Source organism: Artemia franciscana, chromosome 6 (assembly GCF_032884065.1).
Source record: "Artemia franciscana chromosome 6, ASM3288406v1, whole genome shotgun sequence".
Lineage (NCBI taxonomy): Eukaryota > Metazoa > Arthropoda > Branchiopoda > Anostraca > Artemiidae > Artemia > Artemia franciscana.
In genome coordinates this window covers 7,711,364-7,735,614 of record NC_088868.1, presented here as the reverse complement: position 1 = coordinate 7,735,614, position 24,251 = coordinate 7,711,364, and the positions used below count along the sequence as shown (strand labels likewise).

The window sequence follows — 24,251 nt, the reverse complement described above, 5'->3', positions numbered from 1 at the left end:
AAACTAAAAACTAATAAAAAAAATAAAAAAGCTAAAAAACTAAAAAAACTAAAAAAACTAAAAAAAGGTAAAAAACTAAAAACTAAAAAAAAACTAAAAAAAAGGAAAAAACTGAAAAATAAGCTAAAATAAAGGTAAAAACCAATAAAAAACTAAAAAAAACTGAAAAAACTAAAAAAAGGCAAAAACTACAAAAAAAAACTAAAAACTAATAAAAAAAAGTAAAAAAGCTAAAAAACTAAAAAAAACTAAAAAAACTAAAAAAAGGTAAAAAACTAAAAAAAATAAAAAAAAAAAAAAAACTAAAAAAAAGGAAAAAACTGAAAAATAAGCTAAAATAAAGGTAAAAACCAATAAAAAACCAAAAAGAAAAAAAGGAAAAAACTAAAAAAAATTTTCATCTAAAAAACTAAAAAAAACTAAAAAAGGTAAAAACTAAAAGAACTAAAAAGAAAAAAATAAATGACGACACTCAAAGAGAAAGCGACCAGGACAAAAGGAATGTTCGATTAGCAATCAACAAAGCACCGGGACACAGGGAGTATAAATGACGACCAGGACATAAGTAAAAAAAAAAAACTAACAAAACTAAAAAGAAGGTAAAAACTGCACCGGGACACAGGGAGTATAAATGACGACCAGGACATAAGTAAAAAAAAAAACTAAAAACTAATAAAAAAACTAAAAAATCTAAAAATCTAAATAAACTAAAAAAGAAAAAAAAAAGGAAAAAAATAAAGGAGAAAAACAAAACTAAAAAACGAATGTATATACAGACCGGGACACCGGGATACAAATGACGACCAGAGGGAATATAAATGACGACCGGGACACAGGGACACAACTACAACGGGGACACCGGGGGAAACAGGGGGATATAAATGACGACCGGGACACCGGGACAGGGAATGGTCGATTAGCAATCACCATCAACAAAGCTCAAGGGCAATCATTAGAATCATGAGGTATAGATCTGAATACAGATTGTTTTCCCATGGACCATTATATGTTGCATGTTCAAGAGTCGGTAAACCTGACAATCTATTTATATGCAAAGACAATGGGACAGCAAAGAATGTTGTATATTCGCAAGTTTTACGTAGTTAAAACCATATATATATATATATATATATATATATATATATATATATATATATATATATATATATATATATATATATATATATATATATATATATATATATATATATATATATATATATATATATATATATATCTATATTCACAGGTGGGACATAGGGACACAACTACAATGGCGCGTAACTATTATGGCGCGTAACGACTTACGCGCGCGGGGGGGCTTGGGGGGGCGCGAAGCGCCCCCACCAACTAGGTGTTGGGGTGGCGCGAAGCGCCACCCCAACAGCTAGTATATATATATATATATATATATATATATATATATATATATATATATATATATATATATATATATATATATATATACATATATTATAAAATAAATATAAAATAAATAATCACTTTTTACTATTGAAAAGGGCACTACCTCTTTCAATTCTAATCTATTTCCATGATTTAGATACAGCGCTGTCAGTGTATAATAACTAGATTATCTAAAATAATTTCTTGGACCAACCTACCTTTCCATTTACAAATTAAACCAGTACGAATATAGAAAAACGGGTAAAATATTTTAATATTTGAAATGAGTAGTGGTTGACATATTGGGGATTACCCATATATTTCATTAACAAATCAAAAAGGAACCTTGCGTCTGCTGAATATTTATCCTGATTTTGTTTGATTTATTTGCTATTTAAATTAACAAAAAGTTGACATGCTGAATGTTTATGTAAGTTCTTTTTTCTCTGTTTTCTCCCTTTATTTTATCGGTATATTCTGTATATTTTTTTCCATTGATAAAGGATTCCAGAAGTGAAGTAAAATGTTCAGACCTCTTTTACTATTAAGAGTTTTTTCTGTTTTTTCCACTGTCTTATTTCAAATATTATACCTGTTTTCCCATATTTCCATTTGTTTAATTTGTAAGTAGATTTTCAGTAGTCTATTCAATAAAATTAAACGAATTACAAATTTGAAGAATCGCCATACACATTTTAGAAGAAGCTTCTTGGTAATTTCTCATTAGAATTCCGCCGTGACAACAGTGCACAAACCAAACTCAACCCAGCGACATCAACTCCATGAGAAACCGTACCATAAAAAAAAAAAATCAATTCTGAGTTAGAAATTAAATCTAGGAATTGAGCTATAATTAAGCTCAGGACTTATCTTATATTCGTAATGGTATTAATCAATGAGCAAATTAATTATCATGATTTTTCAATTAAAAACGCGTTCTAAGTCCACTTCAAGGAAAACTGGAACCCAAAGCAGGCTAATTTGTCCAGCACTGATTGCACAACATAATTCAGTGAATACCATTTCCTATTGTATATTTGTTGAGTCTTCAGCCTATTGTTCTACCCTGCACCTTGTCCTGTTTTTGGTAATAAACAATTATATTTTGCAGATTCTGAAGCATACCTGACTCTTCCTCTCTCGGATGGACAAGATTCGGGTTTCAGTGGTTCTCATGAGAATATCGCCAACAACGGTGGGAGAAGAAGAGTAGTGTCTACCTCCCTGAGTACGCATCCTCCTTCCAAGTGGGGTACAATCCAAGATTTTCATGAACACAAACTTATTCCTGATCATGATCCTTTAGATTTGTCTTATCGCCTTTATGCAGCTGTCGTAAGTTCTTTTTATTTTTGTCTCTCTTTTTATTTTTTTTATTTTGTCTCTCTTTTTTTTTCTGTCAATTTCTTCTGAATGCCTCAGTGCCGTTAGTAAACAAGTTTCTACCTTGTTGTTCCGTTACGGGTAAATATTACCAAATGCTCTTGATTAAGCCTTGAGTGCCACATCGCACGTGGTATTTCTAAAATACCACCGGAGATCACGTCAAAGGTAAATATTACAAAACGCTATTGATTAAGCTTTAAGTGCCGCGTCACTCGTGGTATTACAAAAATTCCCTGTCGCATGCGGCAATAAAAAAAATGCCACCGCAGATGACATCACAGGTAAACATTGCAAAAATACTACTTCGATCGAAGAAGATTGATCGTAGGCGCTTTTTATCTGTAACTGTAAAAAACTTCCAAAAAGGAGAAAGATGCTGTAGCAGATGTAAAGCAGATATTGAAGGGATATGGCGTTGTAGATGGATGTAGAGGGATGTGGCGTTGTAGATGGAGAAGGTAACGATTAAAGGGTAATTTGCTTTTTACGATTCCATCGTAAGAAATGCTAATTTTGTATTCAACGTAAGATATCAGCAAACGACGTGCGTGGTCGATAGATGTGCCAATGGGAAGGCCCAAGTATGTAATATGGTCTGCGAGTTTGATGAGGGAACCGTCCATATTTAGGAGAGAAGTAGAGGGGTTTCGCCAATTCAAAAGAACAACTTCGGTTCTTTCAGGATTAAAAGACAGACCAATTTCTGGATATTCATCTTTGAGGATTTTGGAATTCTGCTCAATTTGCTGGATCGTACGGCTGAGATTCAAGATGTCATCAGTATAACAAAGAAGAGACACATCGATTCCTCTAAGAATTCAAGAAGACAAACACTTTACCTGAGAGTCCAAGACACTATTATTGGACAGGGCTGGGGAAGTGATAAATCCCTGTCAGATCCCTTTCTTAGAGGGGTTAGGAGAGTTTGGTCTCACACGAGAATTAATGTGTAGTGTATACTGATGGGTTGACGCCTCGCTTTGCCATATGAAGAATAATGGACGAACGAATTAAGGAATCCAATGCATGTTTAACGTCATTTCTGGCGAGGATCATACTTTCTCACGAAGATTCAGCGTCGGCGAGGGCGGTAAAAACTGGTGTAAGAGTATGAAAACAGCCAAGATTTGCCTGAAAACCGAATTGATACGGGGGAATGTAACGTTTCAATCTTAGCTCATGAATAAAAAGGAGCTTGGAAAGCTTATAGAGCATAGTAGAGACGGGGATGGGACGGAAGGAGGAACATTGCTACTCAGATTTTCCTTTTTCGGGAATGCGAGTCAGATTGTCGATGCAGAACGAGGAAGGAAAAATACCTGTAAGAAATATCATTTACATTACAAGGCTGAGGTGACGCACGAGTATTTACCTTCCGTTAATGATATGTAGAATGCTCACTTTGTCTATCGCACAAGACGCTTTCTTTTTGAGTTGAGATATGGCTTTTATGACAGCGTCACAAGTATCAACAAAATCAAGCTCAGGAGATTCATCAACGAAGTTGTAAAGCTCGTCAGAAAATTGTGTAAGGCTAAGAAAATTTATTTCAAAAATGGGATACCCCATCAGACAAAGAAATGTCATTTGGGTCCGACAAATTAGAGGAGATAGTACGAGGTTAGAGCTTCCACAGTAGATTGCCAAGTTCCTTAGCAAAACATTTTTTGATACTTTTCTCAGTTCATTGACTATTCCTTGGCCGGGACATAAGCAATTTCTCCATAATTTGTACCAAAACTTAGCCCAGTCACAAGCTTTAGAGGGCTCTTAATTTCCTGACCACCCAGGATTTTGGGGGCCAATACAGATTTTTTTAAGAAGAGCTGCCCTTTTTTCAGCGCATAAAAGCGTATTTCTGCAGGATAGATATCAAGAGTTAGTCTAACTTCGTTAATGTATTTAATGGAAGATTTTTGCAGAAAATAAAATGGAACCCGGATCTTGTTAAGGATACAATCAGAAATTTCAATGTACTAAGATGTGTCGATTTTTTCCAATCGTGACAAGTATACCACTTATGCGTGAACAATATGAGCTTGTAACACTGAAATCTCAGAAGCTTCTTGTTTAAAATTAAAAGCAATAGGAAGGTAGTCTGAAACTTGAAAATTAGAAAGTATCTCAACGTAACGTATATCAAGATTATACGTCAAGGTTAGAAGTGCAAGAGGAAGAATGAATGTAAGTAAACCTAGCGGATTTCTGTTGAACTTCAAAATCATCACCAAATATTTCATATAGTAAAGAAGTACTGATAGAAGCTGAAGACAAACTTCAATTTAAATCACAATTAAAATTACCAACAATAAAACATGGAATTTTCAGTTTAGGGACATCACGAAGGTATGTTCTAAGTTTACTAACTGCTAATGTGAAATCTCTCTCCGAATCTTCATCTTTGTAATCTGTGGGTAAATACACATTTATTACTTCGCACTCACCTACTCGTACAGCTAAAACACTATCAATAGAAAAGAAAACACTGGAAATAAGATTTGATGCTACAAAAGTGGCAATACCAATAGAAGCTCTGCCTTTAGAAGCACTACGATTTGTGAGAACTGAAAAATTTATAAAAATTGGTACTAATGTCTAGTAAACCAAGGCTGTCGTTAGTCACGAAATGTTCTTGTAAACACAAAATATCATGATTCTGAAGCATATTTTCGAAAATAGGTCTTTTGTTAACAAGACCACCATTAATATTCCAAGATATCAGACTATGTGATGTTGAGGGTTGCTTAATCGTGACCAAGCAGAGGTCGGCTTCTGTTGAGAGACGGGACAATTTGTACTGTAGGATGTGTGACCGTTTTTCTTACATACTGCACAAAACATAATACCAGTGCATGGTCTGGATTTACTGGACGCGTGGTCAATCGCTCCACAGCGACCACATATGGTGATATTATTTATAATTGGCCACAACATAGCCTTCGGCGTGACAATACAAGCATCGTCTTGGCAAAAACTTGTATTCATCAGCAGGAAGTAGTTCATAATCAATTTTGGCTCCGTTTTTGAGGAAGGAGTTGAAGTCAGCGTGGGTATCGAACTAAACTTTGTAAGAACGTGAGCTACCGATCCTGACTGCTTTTAGTTGATTTTTCGACTGTTTGGTTTTGAATTCGTTTTAGTAAAGCGTTAAAAACGCAGTAGGCCTTATGCTTTTACCGTCAGGGAAACGGGCAGTAGCCATACTCTTGTTTGTCGTGAAGAATTTTGGAATGAGATAATAAAATTCAATTCAATTCCCATGATTTTTGGAGTAAAATATCGTTAACACGTGTTTTTGGTTGGGGGCATGGATGGAGGGCCAAGGGTCAGCTCCCTTGACTTTTGGAATAAAGTGTCGTCAATAATATTTTTTAGGGGTAAGGGTCTGACCATGGAAGGAGGGTCTGAGGTCAGTTCCCATGATTTATCATTGATAATTATTTGGGGGGAGGGGTATTGGGCCATGGAGTACCTGGGTTGACTCCCATAAGCTATGGAATAAGATAGTTATAATAAGTTGTTGTTTTTTGGGGGGAGCTTGGAGGGACATAGTTGAGTTGCCATAATTTCGGAATAAAAACCGTTAAAAAGTTTTTTATTTTCATTGTTTGTTTGCTTTTTTGGTAGGGGGGAGGGGTTCGGGCCATTTAGAGAAGGCCAGGGATCAGCCTGCTTGAATTTTGGAATAAAATATTGTTCATGATTTTTTGAGCGGGGTTGGGAGTTTGGTTTATCTGATCTTTGAACTATTTTCAAAACCTTCGTATAAGAACTAAAATTCCCTCCGTCCCGAAAATAACATACAACAATTGCCCCAGGGTTCTGGGGGGGGGGTTGTGTTGACACTGAAGTTTTTGTTGTCCGATCTTTCGACTTACTTTAACAAAATGTTTATCCCAAAAATTTGATTGAATGAATTTGGGATAAAAGGGCAGGAGGACTAGCAATCCTCCGGCCCCTTTTGACTCCGAGGAAATTATACGATCATTCCTTCCATAAAAACCTTATATACTCCTATGGCATAATTTACAAAACTTGCCCCTGGGTCCTGGGGCGGGGGGGGGGGGGGGTATGTTAACCCCATAGTGCCTCGGGGCATAATTTAAAACGTTTGCCCCAGATTCTTGGGGCTTTGTCGATCCCCAAAGTTTTTACAATTTGATTTTTGAACTGTTTTTTAATAAAATTGCTATCTCAAAATTCTATTAGATGGGTTTGGGGGAAAAGGGCGTTGGGGGGGGCTAGCCGCCCTCCGATCTCTTTTGACTTTTAGAAAGTGAACCAGAACTTTCGATTTCCAATCAAATGAACTCTCTTTGAAAGTTATACGATCATCCCTCATATAAGAACCAATTATGTCCCCAGGGCTTAATTGGTTCTTACAGTGCCTGCCCCCGGGTCCTGGGGTTTTGTCGACCTTGAAGTTTTCATTATATGATCTCTAAACTGTTTTTAACGAAATGACTATCTCAAAATTTTTGTCGGATGTATTTGGGGAAAAAAGGGCGTGGGTGACTAGTTGCCCTTCGATCGCTTTTGACTCTTAAAAAATTAACTACAACTGTCATTATCCAATCAAATGAGCCCTCTCTGAAGTTTATAAGAGCATCACATCTATAAGTACCATATATGTCTTCAGGGCATAGGCTAACTTATAACGCCTGCCCCTGGGTTCTTGGGGGTTGTGTCGAGTCTGGAGTTTTTGTTATATGATTTTTTAACTTTTTTTTAACAAAATAATTATCCCCAAATTTTTATCGGATGTATTTGGTGAAAAGGGGCATGGGGGGGGCTAGTTGCCCTCCGATCTCTTTTGACTCTTAAAGAGTGAACTAGAATAAATTTCGAATCCAATAAGCCCTCTGGAGTTTAGACGAGCATCCATTCTGTAAGAACCATATAGGCTCCCGGCCATATCTTAAAATACCTGCCCCCAAGGCCTGGGGGGTTGTGTCGATCCTAGAGTTTTGTTTTATCATTTTTAAACTATTTTTAACAATATGGCTATTTCTAAATTTTTATTGGATGTATTTGGGGAAAAAAGGCGTGGGGGCTAGTTGTCCTCCAATGACTTTGACTCTTAAAAAGGGCACTAAAACTTGCGATTTCTAATTAATGAGTCTCCTCTGAAGTTTATGCGATGACCCCTTCTACATGGAGAGCCATCTGATTTTTTGTTCAAAAAATATATAATATCCATTATCCGTGTTGTTATCCTATGATAGCAGAGTAGATTGATGCTCTGCTTGGCAACCTGAGGCCCAGGGTTCGATCCCAGTTGCCCTATAGTTGGGCTTTAGGACTACAGCTTGTCCCTGTGAAAAAGACTCAATAGCTAAAACTCCGATTCGATGCCCTATGTGCCGTCAATTTCTCAGGGGGGGGGATCTCTATCCTATTATCTCCTTTGTAATTACAGTATAGTACGTGCAGAAGGGACTGCAGTGTTATCCTTATTTCGTAATTTATGAGCATACATGTAGCTGAGTTTTTTGTTATGCTCTAATTAATTAATTAATTAAACTAATTAACTAACTAATTAAATAAAAAGTTTTTCTAATTAATTAATTATTCATTAATTGATTAATATCATTTATAATTTCTGTGAATAGAAATAATGTTGTTGTTACTGATAATGTAAAATTGTTAATTAATAATTAGTTTATTTGCTGATTTAAAAAATTTGTTAATTAGTTAATTGGTTTTCGTAAATTGGTTATTTTGCTGTTCCTGCCGAACTATGAAATCAGTAAAAAAAAAAAAAAAAGGAAGAAAAAAAAGCAATAGCAACTTCATTTTGTTTTCAATTTTGATTCTCTAGTTGAATTATGGGCTTTTTGGTTACTGTTACTGTAGCCGTTTGTCACTAAGCTGAGCTTAGTAGGTGCTCTTATTATTAACTTTTATTGGTATTTTCTTAGAAAAAAGTGTATGATAATGTAAACAAGCGCTTTCCCGGCAAAATTTCTTATATAATTCAAACAAAAAGTATTAGATCCTGAAAACTTTCTGGAATCAGCTCAAGCATCAATTCTTGGGAATCTCAGGAAATTCTGACCACCAAACTCAGCCGCTTTCTTTGAACTATTAAAAAATAAAGATAAAAAATATAATCAATTATTAAAGGACTCATTACATGATTAATTACATGTGTAACATTACAATGTGTAAATAAGAATGATTAATTAAAAACAATTGTTTAATTACTTTTAAAAAATAATTGAAAAATTCAAATGTGTCTGACTCTTAAAAAAGGTCAAAAAAGTGTCTGAAAATAGTTATTTACTTCTAAGGGCAAATATTATGTTGTTAGTGCGTATAGTAGACAACTCGTAGTCATAGAATCTCTTGATTATTAGCATACTGGTCCTACTTGGCGTGCTAAACGTCTTCCGCTTGTAAGTTTTTGGCTCTAATATAAGTTTATATTGACTTCTTCAACAATGCTGAACTTAGGTTATGATGGCTTTTTTGGTGGAATTTAATATTGTTCCGAATCGGACTAACGTTGTGAACTTGCTGATTTCGGAAAAATTGCTAAAACTGTTTTAGTGTGCTGATTGAATATTTGTATTTGCGGCCCCTTTTTTTCAGTACATCTTCCTAACTATTTTGATTGTTTTTTTAGTGTCATAGTGGAATTATGGGTGGTGGTCACTATGTTGCCTACGCTTGTCATGATGACGGTAAATGGTATTGCTATAATGACAGCAGCTGTAAGGTAGGTTCTCTCTCTCTCTCTCTCTCTCCTCTCTCTCTCTCTCTCTCTCTCTCTCTCTCTCTCTCTCTCTCTCTCTCTCTCTCTCTCTCTCTCTCTCTCTCTCTCTCTCTCTCTCTCTCTCCTCTCTCTCTTCTCTCTCTCTCTCTCTCTCTCTCTCTCTCTCTCTCTCTCTCTCTCTCTCTCTCTCTCCCAAACCCCTCCGCGCGCGTAAGTCGTTACGCGCCATTGTAGTTGTGTCCCTGTGTCCCACCTGTGAATATAGATAAATATATATATTTTTTTAACTGCGTAAAACTTGCGAATATACAGCATTCTTGGCTGTCCCATTGTCAGTGCATATAAATAGATTGTCAGGTTTACCGACTCTTGAACATGCAACATATAATTGTCCATGGGAAAAACAATCTGTATTCAGATCTACACCTCATTATTCTAATGATTGCCTTGAGCTTTGTTGATGGTGATTGCTAATCGAACATTCCCTGTGTCCCCGTCGTCATTTATATATCCCCCTGTGCCCCCCTGCGTCCCCGTTGTTGTTGTTTCCCTGTGTTCCGGTCGTCATTTGTGTCCCGGTGTCCCAGTATGTAATTTCTCTTTGAGTGTCGCGGTCGTCATTTGTATTCCCTGTGTCCCGGTGTCCCGGTCGTCATTTGTGTTCCGGTGTCCCGGTCTGTAATTTCTCTTTGAGTGTCCTGGTCGTCATTTATATTCCCTGTGTCCCGGTCGTCATTTGTGTCCCGGTGCTTTGTTGATGGTGATTGCTAATCGAACATTCCTTGTGTCCCGGTCGCTTTCTCTTTGAGTGTCCCGGTCGTCATTTATATTCCCGGTGTCCCGGTCGTCATTTGCGTCCCGATGTCCCGGTCTGTAATTTCGTCAGTCGACAAACATGACGTCAGTCAACACACAAACATGACGTCACTCGACACACAGACACACAGACAACTTATTTTTATATATGTAGATGTTCTCCCAGTGATGGTTCAACATATCTGTAAATACTAGTGACTAATGACTAAGCTGGGAAATGAACTAGCTGTATAAAATAATTGAGAACAATATTTCTAATTAATTATTTTCTATTTGATATTTTATGAAAAATCATAAAATTATTAAGATTAGCAAATCATTAAAATTGATTAGCTGAAAATAAAACCCAAGTTTATTAGGCTGGGCTTTGAGAAAAGATGGCGTATGATGTCAAGCGATATTACCCAAATTAATAACAGCCAAAATTCTAGCGAATTAATATTAGTGAAAAATGAAAATATATCGGCTGAAAACAATTATGGTGCATTAGGCTAAGTTCTGAAAAAAGGCGCCAAATTTCGGTCGGCGGAAAAGATCATATTATTCAAGTTTCGTCTTGCATTCTAATAGAAGTTTGAAAAATTTAAGTTAAGAGAAAAAACAGTTCTAGAATTCTTTTTTAAAGAAGACGTTGTTGAACACCTTTTTAAAATGAAGTGCTGATTAACATATTTCGGTATTTTACATTTAGTAGTCTCAAAACGGAAATATTTACTTATTTTAAATAAATTTTTGTCGGCCAAAAAAAGAAAAGTTTTAAGTGTGATCTAAAACAAAAGGATACACTTTTCTAGTTTAAGAAAAGATATATTAAGCCGAATTAAAAGAAATTTAACTGAATAATCACTTTAAACTCAAAACAACCAGCAATTAAAATTAACAACCAACTCAAACTCAAGACTAACTTTCGGTTTAATGGCATAAGGAGCAATAAGATGTTTGGAAAGAGCATCAAAGTGAGAATAAATGGTAATCAATTTGTTTTTGGTAATTAGTTTTCATTAAGGTGTTTCCTTCTGAAGAGCCTCTCTCCTAGACTTTTACCAGGGAGAGAGTTGGGGTGGAGTGCCATTAATTCACAAAAATACAAAAGAGGGCATGTGTTTTTTTTTAATCTAAAAAAGATTGTCTAATTTAATCTAAAAAATTATTTTTATTAATTTAAATTAAAATTTAAAAATCTAATTATATCCAATTAAAATGAAATAAAGATCTAATTAAATCTAAAAAAATAATTTTGTTGTTTTTTCTGTTTGTAGTTCTGTTTATCCATGTATGTTTGTATTGGGATCTATGCCATTCTTCCGTAGGAATGAATGTCACCTAACACACATGTCACCTATGTCATTCTTCACGTAACAAGGGAATAATGGTGATATATCAATTTTAGTTTTTCATTGCCGTTTCGAATTAAGGTGTCAGTGCTTGACGACACTGATTGATCGTAGGGCAATTGGGTAATCATAGCCCAATCAGTTGTTCCCTAGCCTGATTAAAAGTTTTATAAATAGTTTTGGAAATATAAAATACAATCTAAGAATATATTCAAAGTAAAAAACATGAATAAACAAAAGTATTATAGTGATAAATTCTTTTATTGGACAGTGAAGTCCTTTTATTTTTTAACTGTTTTCGCTGTCTAAGAAAAGAATTTATCCCTATTGAACTTTTAATTGTTCTTCATAGAAAGGCAGTGTGGTCTTAGAAAATACCTATGTCAAAAACATCTAAAAAAAATGTTAACGATATTGACTGCATACGGAAATATTTATGGCTTTATGGCCTAATTTTATGTTTAGCTGGATGGCACCAGACATGGGGCTCAAATCGCTTAGGCCGCAAACCGAACGATGTTTCATAAAAAACCAGTATACCATGTACCACTTGTTGTTTATTTCCTTTTTGTCTAAACCTTTTATTGTTTCCTTTCCTGTGTTTATTCATTCGTATTTTAAATTAAGTAGCAATTCAAAGGACTATCTCTAATTCTCAGTTTATATTCTTAATTTCTTTAGTTGATATTTATCAAAACACACATATTCAACTTTTTGGAATAGATTTGGCAGCCTTTTTTCTTTTTCTAACAGTTTTGTTTTTATTATAGCTGGTAGCGAGAAGACGATTCGACAATCCCCTGAAATGTAAATGGATTAGGTGTAGCTCCTTATACTCCCGATAGGGCATAATCTATATTAAGAGCTGCATGGGGTCGTACATGCTCCAAAATACGGAGTCTTTTTATACTATAATGGGTAATATATTTTTCTAAAAGAAAAGCGTTAAAGCTTTAGTTCCTTGAACTTTAAGTACCAAGGCCATCACACATGTTTTTCTATGCCCCCCCCCCCTGAACCTACCTTAGGTCTATTTATACCGAAATACATTGATTTCCCAAGATTTTTCTTTTGATCGCTTGTAAATTATGAATTTTTATGGTGAAATCACATTTTTGTCAGGTGTCTTGTTGAACCGTAAAAATACACAAGCACAACTAATTAGTTTAATTTGGCTTTTCTTTAGGTCGGTAAAAATTTAAATATTACCAATTTACTGATTCCTAAATACAACTACGCCTTCAAAGGAAAGCTAGACATTCGTAAGCTATTTGGTATCATATGTTTTAACTCTTTTGGCTGATTTTTTACCACCTTCCATTTGAATATGGCGCCCACTACTACCAGAACTATGCAACTGCAAAGGAAAGTATTTTTTTTTAATATTGAATTCGTGGATTTTCCTAATCTTTCAACCAGTTTTCATTTAACAAATTCAATCAATCAGGTTTCATTGTCACTCTCCTTGGTACTTTAAGAACGTGTCCATGACTTTTGGGGGGGTTCAAAAAAATTGAAAAATGCAAAAAAAATATTTGTTTATGTATATTTTTGTTACGTTTCTGCGAGTTAGACAAACATTTTGGGGGGTATCAAACCCCCTAACCCCTTTAATGGACAAGGCCTTGGCCGGGTTGTACGACTTTTGTTTCCCTATCTAACATTAGATGGAAATTTTTGAGACCCTAGATGGAGTTTTTTTTCAAAAGAATTAGTGTCCTGTGGTGGCGCAGTGGGTTTGACCTTAGCTTGGTAATACGGGACCCAGAGATCGAATCCTGCTGCAGCAATGCACTGCAGGGGTGACGCAGGGACCTTAGTAGTCAAGAAGCGTCGTTAATCTGATACAATACAATACAAAGAATTAGTTGGGGTTGCAAGTCTTGTTATCTTTCTATGGTTAAACTCTTGCAACACCTCCTTGTATTAAAGCATTTCAATAGATATTGCAACTCTGACCTCCCATAGAATCAAATAGGACCTCATTTGAAGGAATCGAATATTGGTTTTTGTGACATTAAGTTTAACAGAGATGAACAGGCTGTTAGACTATTTTCTGTTGGAAGGTGGCAGTATGTGAAGTGCGGAAAATGAAAGTAGTATTTGTAAATAATCAGAATTACAATAGCAAGATAGACATTTCTTTTGTGTCTAATCGGTTGTTAAAAGTGAAAGAAAATGGAAATAATTTAAAATGAAATAACCATAATGTATAAAACTTATATAGTACCTTTATGTTTACAATTCCTTTTTCGTCAACTATTGACCTCAGTTGCATCAACATGTCAACTTTTCACCATTATGGCTGTTATGGCAATATTATTTTTCCTTTTTAGTTTGTGCGTAAATAATTAATTAATAATTAATCATAATTATAATAATAACTAATTAATTAATAATTTAATAATAATTATTTTAAATACTTTTATATAATAAAAAATATAATTCACAGTATAATCTCCTAATAGATTTCAAATAGATATTTGTTTGAGTTGTAATTAATTTAAATCTAATTAGACGTGTAGTTTAATCCTCTCATTACTTTCCCTAAGAGTTAGACCTCTGCATACGTAGCACCTGGTTTATTAAGGAAGGGTGGGGTTCTAGCCTTCCTTCCTTCTTCTGAGTGTATCCCAGATTTTACGTTCATCAATTTCTATGTTGCTAAATCTTGCGTTTCATTTTACAGGAAGTAGAGCCTACGCAAATCGATCCTCATGACATCTACATGCTCTTATATGAAAGAATTGGATTAGATGGCTCTAAGTATGTGAACCCAGATGGGGTAGACAGTGGTGAGGACTCAGCTAGCTCTTCAAACTCAACTCCGTCCGGTGATCCGGACAAGAAAAGTGAATTGTTTAGTGAAAGTGACAAGAAGAACTGTGTTTTAATGTAAAATGCTATTTGTGTGGCCTTTGCTATGTTTAAACCAGAAATTCATTGCTTTAGATTGATGCCAAGTAATATACGAAAGACAAAATAAGAGTAAAAAAAGAGATTAAAAGCGAAAACAAAAGTAAAATAATATTGAAAGTAACAAGAAGAGCTATGTGCAAACATAAAATGCTATTTGTTTGGCCTTTGCTTTGTGTAAATCATAGATACGTTATTTTGGATAGATGCCAACTACTATAGGAAAATTTGCAATAAAATTTGGAAATAGTAAAGAATGGACGAGATATAATATATTAGTCTCCTTTTTTAATTCCTCTTTGATAATTAAATTAATAACCTCTGGATCAAATACGCTCCTTTAATGTCTCTTTAGTCCTTAAAGAGACTAAGAATCTCTAGAGGATTTAAGGGTTTCTTTTTTAATGTTTCTTTGATGGCTGGTTGGTTTAAGCAATTTATCTATGGTTTAAGCTTTTAAGCTTCTTTTTTATAATCTTTGCTTTACTTTTTATCCTATCATTTTATTTTCAATGTTTATAATGTTTTAAAAGTAACTATTTCCATAATTAGGATCAGAGGTGCATGGTTTACCGAAGACAAGAGTCCTTAAAATAATCACCTGTTTTTTTTTTGTTGGAGGTTTTTGAACTCTTTATGGGAGGTTTAAAAAAAAAATGAAAAAGTCGGTGAAAAGGCTATATTTAATGAAGTAATTCATCTTTTTGTGAAATTAGTTTTCAAACTCTTTGTCTTTGGTGAAAAGAATGAGAAAAAAAGATGCAACGGGATCGCTCTGTTACCTGTTGTCTAGTGGACTGTAATATAACTAGGGTTTAAATTTCTCAATTCGTAGTCTTTGTTGTATTTGTTATCCTAGGGCTTTTTCATGTTATGTTTGATGTTTAAAAAGTATGTTTAAATAGTCACTATCTATGTAATGAAGTGTTTAGTTTTCCAAAAACCAGAATTCTTGTGAAAAAAATTTATGTTTATCTCTTATGGGTGGCTTTTCTGCTGTTTGTGTGATATTAGTTCTATATTCATGAATCAATGAAAGTGTCCATGATTTTATAGAATTTAATGTCAAATTCTTTGCCTTTGCTAATTAGAATGGGGAAAATGTGCAACTATACAAATGTTTATAAAAAAAAAAATCACCTAGGTCATCTGGTGTTTACTGTTTCTGGGCATTTTTTTCGAGCTTGGTAATGGTGGTTTTTTAAAGAACTGAGATCAGTTAACTTTTACCGCACCGATTTTTCCTCATTACAAAACTGATAAAATACCTAGAAACATCACATTTTAGATGCTGATTGTGATTATTTTCAGTACTAGTGCCAGTTTCCACTCTTAAAAGCTTTCCATACACTTTTATTCAGTTTTCAGTGCCAGTTGCCATTCTTATAATTTACCCATACACTTAGTATTCAGTTTTCAATGACAGTTTCCACTCTTATAACTAGTACCAGTTTCTACTCTTATAATTTACCCATACACTTTTTTTTCAGTTTTCAGTGCAAGTTGCCACTCTTATAATTTATCCATACACTTAGTATTCAGTTTTCAATGACAGTTTCCGCTCTTATAACTAGTGCCAGTTCCCATCCTTATGATTTACCCATACACTTAGTATTCAGTTTTCAGTGATTGTTTCCACTCTTATAACTAGTACCAGTTTCTAATTAGTGCCCGTTTCCACTTTTATAATTTACCCATACACTTTGTATGGGACCCTAATATATCTATGCTCTAAGTTTTTAAGCTACTCATTTTATAATTTTCTTATTTTTTATTTTGTATCCTACCATTATTTTTGGTTTTTTATGACGTTTTGAAAAGCTATTATCTACATAATGAAGGCTAGAGGTATGCAGTTTTCCGAAGGCACGAACTTTAAAACAACCATTGTCCTATTTATATCTTGCGGGAGGATTTTTCTTGCTATTTATGTAAAAAAATTTCTATTTTTGTAGATTTCTTGTGCTTCTTGGGAGCTGGGAATTTAAATTGGAGCGATAATAAGATTCCTTTAAACACAAAATTAGTCGCTGTTACTTTAGCTTCGTATTTTATAGCCATAATTATATTTAAATTTTTAGTTCAATAATTTTATGATCATTCTATTTTGTTTTTATAAGTTAATATTTTGATTATAAGACAAAGCCGCAGGATTTTCAAAACAGAGAAAATTTGACTTAAATGTTCTGCGTGTGGTGTGGCGTCAGTTTCTAGGAGCTAGGCGGGGCATTTTTTTTTTTAACTTCGGGTGGGACAATTTTGTTGCTTTTTCTCAGTGCTTTTCAACAAAAATACTCTCAAAAAGTCATTTTTCAATGGAATCACAAGAGAATAGATCTTTTAAAATCTAGATGATGGGAGGGCAACAACATTTTTGGGGGCTTATCATCTCTTCATTCGTTCTTTCCTATTGACGCCACTGGGCATAACTGACAAAAGTAGTACAATTTTTTTTCTTTTAGTTTTGTGTTCCCCAGACTTTTTTAGTTTTTGTCTTTTAAGTTAATTGTAAAGAAGGATTTGAAAATCAAAGGGTGGTGGTTCATACAAAAAATAATCATTGGTAGTCCATAGTTTTTCTGAGTGTTGGGGGAGTGGGTCATTTGGACAATAGTTAGATAAAGGCAAGAATTTCACAAAACAAGTCATAAACGCCCATGATTATTGACCTTAGTAAATCTGAATTCTTTAGAAAAGAATTAACCAACAATATCTGTTTAATTAAAGCAGCTCGTAGCTTAGTAGTTTGAAAATATAAAAGGAGCCTGAAAAAGTTATTTTGCTAATTAAAAAAATAATGGTTTAGCCTTCCCCTCAAAATTAACTTTAGAAATGTGGAATTAGTTTCTTATTTTTTATTTGAGTTTAGTTCATGATAGTGACTATTTAAGACATCTTTTAGTGCCGAAAGGGCTTATCTACATTACTATTTTAGAGAATTTTACCTCGTACTTATTAGCACTAGTCTACCCACTGATACGTTATACGGTATTGTCATTTTTTTTATTTGTTGAATAATTGAAATAGCATTAACCCTTCTATGCCCCTTTCAATCGGAATTATCCATCTTTAAAAAAAAAAATATGGCGAATAACCCTAGCTTAATAAAGAATGAAGCAAAATATTTACTTTAAGAACAGATCAAATCTCAGACCTCCCAGATCAAACTGTCTGAGGTGCAAATAAAATTGAAAGGAAATTGTGGTTTAAAACTACTAGATTAGGGTTATATTAGGGTTAACCGCCTAAATTTTTTTATTATAATTTGCCTGAATTTAAGTTTTATCACTGTTGCCATATTTTTTTGACAAAAAATTATAAATTACGTTGGCATTTCCAATGCCTATTGTAATATAATAGACCTATTAGGCCTATAGGCCCTTAATATAAATGCCTACTACAATTTATTATAATCTAACATGTAATATAACAAGATTTGTACTACGCACGTACATAAGAGCCGATTCTGGAGTAAAGGGGGATAATGGAAATATAAATGTGTCAGGAAAAATAGGAACAAATAATAGACAAGAAAAAATAAGTGGGTCAAATGACAAAATTAAGCAATTACAAGGAAACTAATTAAAATCTCGAGTCAATCCTCCCCCCTCTTCTTTATCTGCTTAGCAGCATGAACTATTAAATCAACGTCTTTACCTGTATCTTATAAATACTTATATTCAACTTTTCTGTTAATTGCTTGAATACTTCTGTCTTGAGAGGCCAATAAACAATAAATGCCTGTTATAGTATAATATAATAAGGATTTTTTACGTACATACATAAGAATCTATTCTGGAGCAAAAAGGGAATAATTCAAATATAACGGAAGAAAGCGAATTATATGATAAAAGTAAGAAATGGTAATGAAAATAATTAAAATCTGTGCTCAACCCCCCCCCCCCTCTATTTTATTAGTGACATGAACCATCAAATCAATGTCTTTACGAGTATCTTATAAATGATTCTATTCCAGTTTTCTTCTTAATGGCTTGAATACTTTTGCATTCAAAGGCCAAGAAATAAAGCAGCGGTATCGTTTTGCCTATTTTTTGTTAAATTACAATAAAGACGCTATATTAAATAGTTTTTTTAGTCTTGGAAATTTTTCTTATACTTAAAGGAAATAGTTTAAGAAACCTGAGCTATTTAATAAATCTTTAATTAAAAAAAATAATAATGTTTTAGCTGACTTTATGTTGACCCTTCTCACCCTCCTCCCCAGTAGTAGATTTAGCCTCCCTCGCAGCCGGGGCAAAATCTTGATTAGCTCCCCCCCCCCCCTTTTCCTCCCTCCGCCTTTCTCCTACAAGACTTTCAGGTATAATTTAGCAAAATTTTATTTACCAAAAAAATATTCGTCTTCTCAGTTACTGATTTCGTTTATCTAATATTATATTTGTTTTTACTTTCGAATGATAATCCCAAATTCTTTTTGCCATTTTTTAGTCTTTTCTAATCATCTAATCTGTATTTTTGTTCTGTATTCAACGGTTTTCTATATTCAAAAGGTTTTGCTCTGAAAAAGGTGCTTTTTAAACGGTGTTTATGAGGTATATTTTGACTTTATATCAATATTATTCGTTTTTAAATTTTTACCAAAGTTTGAGGGGATAAGATAAATCGCGTTCTTCACACACACAAAAGGGGCACGAGGATCTGTGAACGTTTTGCTTATCCTCTTACATCGTCATAGTGTCTATCCATTGATGGTTCTGACCCCTCTTGTGCCCGGGGCAAAATCTTGATTAGTCCTCTTCCCCCCTCCTGTCTCCCACAAAATTTCCTGGCCAAGCTTTATCAAAATTTCTATTGATTAACAAAATTGTTTTCAAACTGTTTTTTGATTAATTTTATCTTGATTATTTATTATTTAAATTATTGAGTCATTTTAATTATTTTTAGTTAATCATTTTAAATTAATTTTATTAATTAATTAATAATTTATTTATTATTTTCACTTATTACCTTGACTCTCTATTTTAATAATTTCAAAAATTGCAAAATGATTATAAGTTTAAGGTTATTTATTGAAATTTTGTCCCCCTAGAATTTCTGCACCTGGGGCAATTGCTCCTTCTGTCACCCCCCTAAAACCGCCTGTGGGGTTCATACTTGGCAAAATATCGAACTGTCAAAATATAAACAAAAAAACCTGCTTTAAATATTTTATCTCTCTAGACACCTCTACAAAATGTTCAAGACCAAGATTAAGACAAAAACCTCAATTAAGACAGGATTATGAAAGAATACAAATGACTTTCATTGATTCCCGACGCTAATATTTTTTAGACAAAAAAGAGAACTATGTTTATTACAGATGCTTTGCCTCGAAAATACATTTTTGCCCTCATCTTAATTTTCCTAGCTCATTGGTTAGCAAGCTTGACTTGAAATCCTTTGTCCGTGAGGACAGGAGCTCACACTTGATTTACAGGATTTTGGTTTTCCTGAAAATTGGCAAAGGAAAACGGAATTTGTATTTATTGCCAATTCCATTGGCTTATTTTAGAAAGAAAAATTCAAATTTGGTCCTCTTTGATTTATGTGGTTAAAATGCTAACGCGTTAGAGACAAAATTCTGAACTTGAAAATATTTATTTTGTCTCATCTCCTTTGGTGGCGATGCAGTGAGTGTAAAAACTGGTTTAATTCATCCCTTTTAATACCCCTCTCGGGGGGTGATTAACAATAAAAAATTCAAGGAGGGGGCTTGGGCGGGGAATAAGAAAAAATTAAGTAATATTTTGAATAAGAAGTGCTTAGAAACAAAAAACAAGAATTTAAACTTTGAAGGGGGAGGGGTCCCAAAGCTCCCCTGTCATACCAGCTCTGCTTGGAATATGAAATGCAATTGCTGATCTATTTTTCTTATAATCAAAGCTTTAAATACTGTATTAAAAAGGAAAATTAAAGTCCTATGCTGTATATTTTGAGATGTTAGAAATTTGTTTTAGATGTTTACGTGTTTTTAAGAATTTTTTTGTGTGGGCATTAATCTAGTCTACCCTGTTTCGTGTTCAGCAATGCGTAGAATGTAGTTTTGATTCTGTTCTCCGTTTGTTCTGTTATTCGTTTATAGGTTTGTTTGAATTAAAGAGCAATCAGTTCATTCGCTTTTACTTTCATTTATTTAATGCTTTTTTACACGTTATTTTACGTTTGTTAAAATGACCCAGATATTTAAAACTACTTCCGTTATGCTAGGAAAAGTCTGTAGTATATATGGAAGAAAACGGATAGACTGCCCACAATAACAATTCTAGTCGATTTGGCAAATTTGTACAAGTTACGTACAGAGAAAATGGACTGGTTCATGGGTACGTTCGATGGCTTTTTTACTTTACATTTTTAATGTGTGTGTATATCGAGAACTTTTGAGTTGCCCTTCTTTATGGTTTATGGGGTTTCATGGCTGTAGCCATAGCTGCAACTTAGTAAACAGCGAACCAATGTCCATAATAATTGAAAGTTGAAAAGTGTGTTTGAAAAAAAAACTGTCTAGGGAAGAAAAATCGCCATTCGTATGTGATTCAGGAGAGTAACTGTTATTTCGATTAATTTTAATAGTAAAATGTTATTATGAAATCAAATTTTGGGAAATTAAAAAAAAACTCGAAAACGGTGTTGAATGAAAATTTTTATATTTTATTTATTTAAGAATTAACGACGCTTCTTGACTACTAAGGTCCCTGCGTCGGCCCTGCAGTGCATTCCTGCAGCGTGATTTGATCTCTGGGTCCCGTATTACCAAGCTAAGGTCAAATCCACTGCGCCACCACAGGACTCAAATTTTTTATATTTAATTGCTGTTTATAAATTTGAATTAATGAAGCAATCATAAAGATACCTTTCAAGAGGAATTCCCGTTGGAAAATTAAGCTTAAGCTCCATTAATTTACTTTTTAGCGGTTACATGTTTTATGAGTTTTTTGCTTGTGTTAAATGATTAGCTACATCCGTTATGCTAGGGAAAAGTCTGTAGTATATATGGAAGAAAAAGGGACAAATATCTTTTGCTGTATTAGACGATGATGGTAAGCTCGAAGTAAAGGGGAAGAATACGGCACTGGATTTCACAGTTTCTGCTGGTGGTGCTGATACCCGTTTAATGACCCTTCTGTCAGGAGATACAATCCTAATAAAGGGTATTAATGCCAGAATTACCTCTCACTCAATTGGACTATCTGTCTTGGCTTTTTCTACAATTAGCCATGACTTGATGCCCACAACTAGTTCATTTTAATTCAAAATTAAAATTAAAAGTGATAAAAGATAACAAACAGATATTGGTCCAATAAGAGAGGCACACTTACTCCCACCATTTACCCGTGCCATTTAACCAAACACTTGGAAAACTATAGGTTCTATCACTATCTTAGCTCTATGACTATCTAAATTGGCTCTACTGCCCTAGGAATGTACGCATGGACGTATAATAGACAGACATATCTATTAACAAATGAACTAACATCATTTTTATACAATCCTAATAAGGGGGGATTAATGCCAGAATTACCTCTCACTCAATTGGACTATCTGTCTTGGCTTTTTCTACAATTAGCCATGACTTGATGCCCACAACTATTCGATTTTAATTCAAAAATCCGTTGATTTTTAATTAAAATTTGAATTATATGTCATTTTAAGACGTAAAATTGAGAAATTTTTAAATTCCATAAAAACGAAAAAATGTCACTACAAACATTATTTTTCTAATGGGAAAATTCACCACTAAAATATGTATATTATCTTCATTTCGTATGTCAAAAATTTGCTATAAATATATTTAATGTCATTTTAAGAAATGAAAAAAAAAGTTGAAAAAATTTCTTAGCCCCTCCCCCTCCCCCCAAAAAAATAAAAATAAATTTCTAAGTCACAGAAAAAAATTGAAAAGTGTTTTAAGTTTTAAAAAAATTAAAGTTCAAAAAATGAGGGGGGTTAAAGTTGGAGGGAGGTAGGACATTGGAGTACCTTGAAGCTGGGATACGAATTACCATAAGTTCCCTCATAGTACAATGTAAGTTACATATATAATATATATAGTTTGGTTGTTAGTCAGAAATCCAACTGGAAAGGTTAACGGAGAATTGCAGACGCATTGATAAAATTGCAGAGAATTAAAAACACAATATTACAGAAAGAAATTTTGAAAAAAGCAAAATCTTGTATTTTGTACAAAAAAAAACCTCAGCCAATTAAGCAGTCAATTTTTCATGGAAGTCATTAGGCTATGGAACAAAAGACCTTTAAATTATGTCTGTTTTCCTCCATAGTTTTTAAGAAGAAACAAATAAGTCAATCACACTGATCTTGAGACTATCCAACCAGATGGCCTCCTTTCTTAGACATTTTAATTTTTTGAACATGCATGACCAGATATTTTGGGGTTTCTGATGGAAAGTCTCTGTTAACGGAAGTGTAAATTTTCACAGAAATTCAAAAGATGTTTGATGGTACTTCTCTGTTACACGGGATAGAATCCAAGAACTACACTGTCTAAGATCTGACAGAAACCGGTTTGCCTCTCTGGAGTCGGTGGTGATTTGTTTATTTTAAGTGAGAAAAACTACGATGTATGTATGTTTTTATTAAATACTAGCTGTTGGGGTGGCGCTTTGCTGTAAGAGAAAACTTTTAAATATATTTCGATTCCAAAGCTAAAGTGACGCTCTGACCTTTAGAAGGCTTAAGGGCGTCAGACATACTTCTGTATATGGCAATGTCTACATTTTAAGTTTGACTTGATCATTTGTTGTAAATTTTTTTCGTTTTCTGTTACCTTGTGTACGTAAATGTTTTGATCTATCTCATCTTGGGTGGGGGCGCTTCGCCCCCCCCCCAAGCCCCCCCGCGCGCGTAAGTCGTTACGCACCATATTAGTTGCGTGCCATTGTAGTTGTGTCCCTGTGTCCCACTTACATATAAATAGATTATCAGGTTTACCGACTCTTGAACATGCAGCATATAATTGCCCATGGGAAAAACAATCCGTATTCAGATCTATACCTCATTATTCTAATGATTGCCCTTGAGCTTTGTTGATGGTGATTGCTAATCAAACATTCCCTGTGTCCCCATCGTCATTTATATATCCCCCTGTGCCCCCCGGCGTCCGCGTTGTAGTTGTGTCCCTGTGTCCCAGTCGTCATTTATAGTCGACAACCATGACGTCAGTCGACACACAAATATGACGTCAGTCGAAACACACGTCCCAGTCGTCATTTGTGTCCCGGTGTCCCAGTCTGTAACTTCTCTTTGAGTGTCCCGGTCGTCATTTATATTCCCTGCGTCCCGGTCTGACTATAGAGGGGGTTAGGCTAGGTATTTAAAATAATGTGCTCTGCCTGGCTTGCTTTCAAAAATTCTCTGTCGTAGTTTCCATAATTTTGTTTCTGAAGCATTGGGACCCCATCATGTTTTAGTATATTTTAATAGGATTAACCTAATTTCCCTTATTGGGTGTGTTCTGTTTAACAGACAGGTGCCGATGATTTTTCACTCGACTGACAAACAGCTTGTCAAATCGAGCCCTTTTTGATTTAATTTAAAAGAAAAACAATTCGAAAGCTACTTGATGGGAATTTTTACCATTTTATATAACTACTAGCTGTTGGGGTGGCGCTTCGCGCCACCCCAACACCTAGTTGGTGGGGCGCTTCGCGCCCCCCCAA

At 34.3% G+C, this 24,251-nt stretch overlaps 1 protein-coding gene across 1 annotated transcript in view; it reads left to right on the top strand.

Annotated features, from left to right (window-relative positions):
- Window positions 1-20,686, top strand: part of LOC136028474 (ubiquitin carboxyl-terminal hydrolase 32-like) — a gene marked incomplete in the record, with an annotated part of 242,323 nt that extends 221,637 nt beyond the window's left edge. Inside the window, 3 exon segments of the mRNA XM_065706316.1 lie at window positions 2,516-2,739; window positions 9,419-9,511; window positions 14,348-20,686. Of these exon segments, the coding sequence (XP_065562388.1) occupies window positions 2,516-2,739; window positions 9,419-9,511; window positions 14,348-14,557 (527 nt within the window).
- Between the last annotated feature and the right edge of the window lie 3,565 nt (window positions 20,687-24,251).